Source organism: Phascolarctos cinereus, unplaced genomic scaffold (assembly GCF_003287225.1).
Source record: "Phascolarctos cinereus isolate Bilbo 61053 unplaced genomic scaffold, phaCin_HiC Scaffold_5;HRSCAF=322, whole genome shotgun sequence".
NCBI lineage: Eukaryota > Metazoa > Chordata > Mammalia > Diprotodontia > Phascolarctidae > Phascolarctos > Phascolarctos cinereus.
This window is the reverse complement of record NW_027555958.1, coordinates 339,475,138-339,481,284: the sequence shown is the minus strand read 5'-3', so window position 1 is coordinate 339,481,284 and position 6,147 is coordinate 339,475,138. Positions and strand designations below refer to the sequence as shown.

The following is a 6,147-nucleotide window of genomic DNA, read 5'->3' as shown; positions in this document are numbered from 1 at the left end:
TGAGAAAATAGGCAAATTAGTGCACTGTTGGTGGGGCTGTGAATTGGTCTGGCCATTCGGAATAGCAATTTGGAACTAAACTCAGAAAGCTACCAAACTCTGCATACCCTTGGACTCAGCTATAGCTACTAGGATTCTACTGCAAAGATATCAAAGAAAGAAGAAAAGGATCTATATGTACAAAAATATTTATAGCAGCTCTGTTTATTGTAGCCCACAATGGGAAACTAGGAGGGTATGTTACTCTTAGGGAATGGCTAAACAAATTGTGGTATATGAATAATAAACTCACATAAACAAAATAGATCCTCAATAATTTTGAAGAGTGTAAATTTTGTGGGGTCCTGAGACCAAAAAGATTGAGAATTGCTGTGCCAGACTATGCAACTACGTATAGGGTTTTATTTTGTTTTTGTTTTTTAATTTGCCCAATAGTGAGAGGAACAAATTAATTTTTTTAAATGCTTGTTAGTTGAAAAAATAAAAATGTCCAAAACATTTTAAAAAGTGAAATAATGAAATGAAAATAAATTATATAATATAAATATATAACTATGTTAATAATAAACATATAAATATGTGATATAATGAGTCTATAATAAAAAATAAAATATATAATAATAGAAATAGAAATGAATATTTTGAAAAAGAAATCCCCCTCCTATTGGCTAGGGTTTAGGATCAACTTTGCCAGATATTCCTCACTCCTCTACCTAGGAGGTTGAAATTAAGTGATTGACATTTCTCCACAAAGTTGTGGTTAGTAACTCTTATTGCTCAGACTATGTGGTTCCCCTCTCCATGGCTGCCCCATGGTTGAAAGGTTATTACAGGAATTCTCTTCTTCAGCCACGTGGGAAGATCATTTTTGTCCTAGCCTTGTGTTCCATTAAGTAAATTCCCCTAAGGCAACCAGTAACGGCTCTTTATCAACAACGCCCTCATTCCTCCCATTTAGAACTGAGTTCTATTGCACTCTCATAATGTCTTCAAAAGATTTTCCTTGGGGCAGCGAGGTGGCACAGTGGTAGTAGTATTTTCATGTTGCTTCTACCGTTAGAATGTAAGCACCTTTAGGTAAAACTGGAGCTTGACTAAAGTTAAACTAACTCAATTCCACCCCTAGTACAAGCTAATGGGGCCTCAAACTTCAAGGGAGAGGAAAGGCGGGAACAATGAGTCACGTGGACCTCTAGCTCTGCCTTCGGAAGACTGAGGGGGCGGAGCGACTCACCAGTGAAGGAGACATTCACCACGCCACAGGGTTCTCTCGCGAGAGCGAACCAGACGCGCTCTTGCGCACTGACTTTTGCTTCCGGGTCAGAGTTCCAGCGCACAGTTCTCATGTGGAGGAACCTTGCCCAGCCGAAGAGTAGTTGGACCCTGTCGTAGCAGCGCACGAAGGCGGTGAGGGAGCTGCGCGGGACTAGGTAGGAGCGTAGCGGTGAGCGGAGACGCGTAGTCCCGGCCACGCTGGCGCCGGCGCCACTTCACGACGGAAGGGGGGCGGGGAGCTGGGGTTCCCTGTACTTCGGCGGTGGGATGCAGCCGGAGCCCTAGCCAGTGTGGTGCCGAGCCCACAGCCCGGGCGAGTCTGTTCATTCAGACACTGTAAGCCCCGGCCGGACCCGGCCCAGGCCGCCTCGGTGTTGGTGAGCCCCAGGAGGGGTGTGTCTTCTCCCACGTGTCTGTTACTCTGTAGCGTCTGCCTGGGCCGGGCGGTCTCCGGCTGCCTCTCCCAAACCCGGGCAAAACAGGCCGTTCGCCAGCATTTTCCTCTTCTAGGGCGCATCTCAAACCCCCTGGATATCAACCCCTGTTTTTTCCTTCTTTTCTCCAGTCTCTAGTGAAGAGGCTGCTCTTCCCCCCAAAGCCAGTCCCCTCTGTGCTTGTATCCTGGATACCTTTTCACCCCGTATTCTTGGGCAGATTGTTCCCATAGCGCAACCCCTCCCCAAATCTTTAATTTTGGTATCTACTGCTGGTTTATAGATAGAGATTATATCTATAAACCAGGGCTCCTTCTAACTTAAAATCAAAATACCCTCCCTCAATCCTCTTTCTTTTCTTCAAGCTATTGCCAACACATCTCTCTTCTTTCACAGTCAAATGCCTTCGGATGAAGCTGTCTAAATTCTTTACAAGCTTCCCTTCTCGATCTTTAGCATTCTAATTTCTGGAACTGCGATTCAAAGTTACCAGGTAAATACGTGCTTTACGCTGTTTTTGCTCAAAACTCAGACCGTCTTGATCTCTTCTGGAGGTCTCCTGTCTGAGTTTTCCTGATGCTGCTCTTTTGTGTTCTCTTACCTGTCTGACATTTTTTTCAGTCTTCTTTGCTGGATTATAATCCACTTTCCATCCATTAATCTTCTCCCTAACTGGGTGTACCCCAAGGCTCTCTTCTGGAACCTTCTCTCTCTCCACTCTATTGGGGGTGAACTGTCAACATTTATTTGGTACCTGTATTCAGCTAACTCCCATGTATAAATATCCCCCTCTCCATTGTTCTTTCTGACTCTGTATATCTTATTTCTAGCCCTAGTCTTCTTCAGCGCATTGGGCACTTCCAACTGAATATCCCACAAGCATCTTGAATTCATCAAGTTCAAAACATAACTCATCTTTCTGCCCAAATCTACCATTCTTCCTGACTTTCTTATTTTTGTCAAAGGTACCACTAGTGAAATCTCAATCATCTTTTATTCTTCCCACCCCAGATATCCAATCATTTGTCAGGTCTTTCTATCCTGCTAGTTCAGGCCCTCAACGCTTCTTACCTGTAGTATTCTAGTAGTCTCCTAACTTGTCTTATTTGCTCCAACCTCTCACTTTCCAGAGCATCCTTCTCTCAGATGACAAGTTGAACTCCGAACATTCGGGTCTGAACATGTCACTTCTGTGCTCAATATAATCCAGTGGCTCCTATAATAAAATAAAAGTCTAGACTCTAGAATAAAATAAAAACTCATTCTCTGTGACATTTAAACCTTTTTCAATCTGATTTTTGCCTCCTTTTCCAGGATCATTACACATTGCACCCTTCACACATTTCTCAGCCTAGCCAAACTAACATCTTGTTACCCAGACCTGACACTCCATCTCGGTGTTGCAAAAGTATGTCTCTGCCTGAAGTGTACTCTTCTCACCTCTTTACTTTAGAATCTCTAATTATGGTCTCTACATGAGATCTTTACTGAGTTGCCCACTTTCTAGTGCCTCTTCCCTCCAGGTTACTTTGTACTCATTTTGTGTATATTGTGTGTGTGTATATAAAAATGCATACACACACATATCATATCACCTATTAGAATGTGAGCTGAGAGGTCAGAAGTTTCAGTTTTGTTTCTAGCACTTAGCACCAAGTAGATGCTTAATAAATGCTTGTTGCTTGATTGGTTGAATGGTCTGGTGTTTCACGCAGAATACTTATGCAGGAGTAGTGTTTGCTTATGGTCTTCATATCTACTGTATAAGTTCCTAGGATTGCTCATTATCATTGCTGTCTTTTTTTTTTTAAGGTTGTAAAAGATGACATCTTTATCACAGCAACTGCAACGTCTTGCTCTACCTCAAAATGATCCTAGTCTCTTGGCTAGGCATGAGGTTGCATCCTTGCTGTTTGATTGTAAGGAAGCAGCCAGAATTGACAGAGACCATCTTTGCTATAGGTAAGCACATCACATTTTAAAAAAAAAGATTTTTAATGTATATTTTCTGCATTAGCACATAGTTCAAAAGCCTTTCTTCCCTTCAATGGTGTACTTAACATTCTCTTCTGTGCTATATGCTGCTTTAAGGAGTTGTCTAATGTGGCATCTGAATTAGAGGATTGAGAACCAAGACTTGTTGCATTAAACTAGCTCTTTGCTGCAAGCTTTGTGGGCTTTTAAAATATCAATTAATATTTATTAGGCCTCTACTGTGACCCTGGTTGTGTCACATGTGCCGATGGTATCAAACTTAAATGGAAACAAATCTATTTGTGGCCTATGGACCACATATTGACTTACAAAACTACAAATTAACATTATGCACATTGTATTCTATTTTTTAATTTATTTTATTAAATATTTTCCAATAATATTTTCATCTGGGTTTTAATTTGGCTGCATTCTAGGAACACCATAAGTTTAATACTTTTGCTTTACAGTATGAGGGTTATACAAATAGGTGTCAGTGTGGCATATAAAGAGCCTCTGGCTTTAGAATTGGAATGCTTTGATTTGAATTCCCACCTCTAAATAACTTCAGTGACCTTAGGCAAGTCATCTATTCCTGTTGGACCTCAGTTTCCTCATTTATAAAATGAAGGAATTAGACTGGATGGCCTTATGAAGTCCCTTCTAGGTCTAGCCCTATAAAATAGGAGTTTTAGGCTCTATGTGAAAGGAGTTTCTCTAACAGAAGAAAAGACTTATAATCCATTGTGGGCTCTGTACTGCAGACCACAAGTATTATAGAAATCCGTAGACTTTCTGGTAACCACAAATTAGGAAGGTCATTGACAACAAATCAGAGTGTGCTCAGAGGATATCAGCCTAGCTGGTGAGGAAATGAGACATATATTTTGGAGGGAGTGTGGCTGTCTTCACATACTTGAAGGACTGTTGTGTGGTAAAGGGTTTAGATTTGTTTTATTTGACCCAGGTGAACAGAGCTAGTAGCCATGGATGGATGCTCAGCATAGGTAGATTTGACTCCATGTAAGGGAAAGCTTTCTGACAATTAGAACTGTTCAAAAGCAGGATGGCCTGCTTCAGAAGGTAGTAGGTTCTCTGTCATGGGATTTGGCTGGTGGGAGAGGAGGTTCCTTTATCAGGGGATGGAAACCACTTGTGGGGTTGTTGTAGAAGAGATTTCTGTTCAGGAATAAGTTGGACTTCTGATGTTCCTTCCATCTATAAGATTCTTTCAATATTATTTTGAACTAAGAAAAGTTTTCATGGAGTAAGACTGAGAATGACATATAGTAATAAGATTGGCCAAATCTGATTGGACTGGAAGGAAGTAGTGAGATAAAAGGTTGGATCAGAAATGCATTTGTGTCTTAATGTTTTAGATGGAAATAAATTCTATATCAAGTAGTTTGCAGCCCTTAATGTTTAATTCTTAACAAGAACCCACAGGGTTAATACTATAGTTTATATTAATAATTTTGTAGTATTTACAGCTGGAAGACAACTTAAACATCATCTAATCTTGCCCACTCATTTTACAGAAAAGGAAATTAAAACTCAAAGAACTAAAGCTACTTGCCTTTGAATTCAGCTCCTCACACTTGAAAGTCAGTGCTCTTTATTCTTTTAAGGATTTTCAAATGCTTGTTACACCTTAATGGTTGGTAAATATTTTCTTCATTTGAAAATGGAGCCAGATGCTTTTTAAATCATGCAGCAAATTGCTGGTAGGGTGAGAATTGAGAGAGTTCATAACTCTGTCTTTGCCCGAACCTCTAGATATGATTATGTCACTGGGGTATTTTAAATAGTAAATGCATGTGTTTTAAAAATATTTGAATTAAGAATAGTGATGACATTTCATTCTAATATTTCTAGGTCTTGGCAATAAAGATCTATCATCTTAATTTTTATACAAAACCACTCTCTACTTTTTTTTCTTAGGATGTACTGGCCTAGAAGAACTTATTGGGATTGATCCTTTATTTCAGAAGTTTGAGTCTACTTTGTTCAGCCAGTTGGCAAAAAGCTTGGAGAGGAGTGTTCAGACTAAGGCAGTGAACAAACAGCTGGATGAAAATATTTCATTATTTCTTATACATTTGTCTCCTTATTTCATGCTTAAGCCAGCGCAGAAGTGCCTGGAATGGTTGATTCACAGGTAATCAGTTAAACTGTATTCATACTAATAGACTTAAAATTCTAAGCATTTTAAAAAATCACTAAAATGGTTCAAAGTACTCATTTGTGTTGTTAATTTAAAGGTAAAAAAATTAAGTGTTAATAGATTTTTGTTTCTGTTATTTTGCATTGCTTATATACTGGGCAAGTATCCTATTCCAACATTAAAATGACCTTTTTTTTTTTTTGGTATTTACAAAAATACATACTAGGAACCTGTAATAAATGGCTTAAAATATCTTTATTTAAATGAGGCCACTCTACCTTACTTTTGAGAATGTAACTA

General features: G+C 39.4%; 1 protein-coding gene across 2 annotated transcripts in view; it reads left to right on the top strand.

The window, feature by feature from the left end:
* The first annotated feature begins 1,305 nt into the window (after positions 1 to 1,305).
* HEATR1 (HEAT repeat containing 1) overlaps positions 1,306 to 6,147 on the top strand; it is a 61,019-nt gene continuing 56,177 nt past the window's right edge. The window contains exons 1-3 of one of the 2 annotated variants that reach the window (XM_021000399.2): positions 1,306 to 1,430; positions 3,522 to 3,661; positions 5,613 to 5,841. In XM_021000399.2, the coding sequence (XP_020856058.1) occupies positions 3,532 to 3,661; positions 5,613 to 5,841 (359 nt within the window). In that variant the 5' untranslated portion in view covers positions 1,306 to 1,430; positions 3,522 to 3,531. Of the gene's footprint in view, positions 1,431 to 3,521; positions 3,662 to 5,612; positions 5,842 to 6,147 lie in introns of those variants that run through there. The other variant, XM_078156250.1, reaches the window with a different exon arrangement.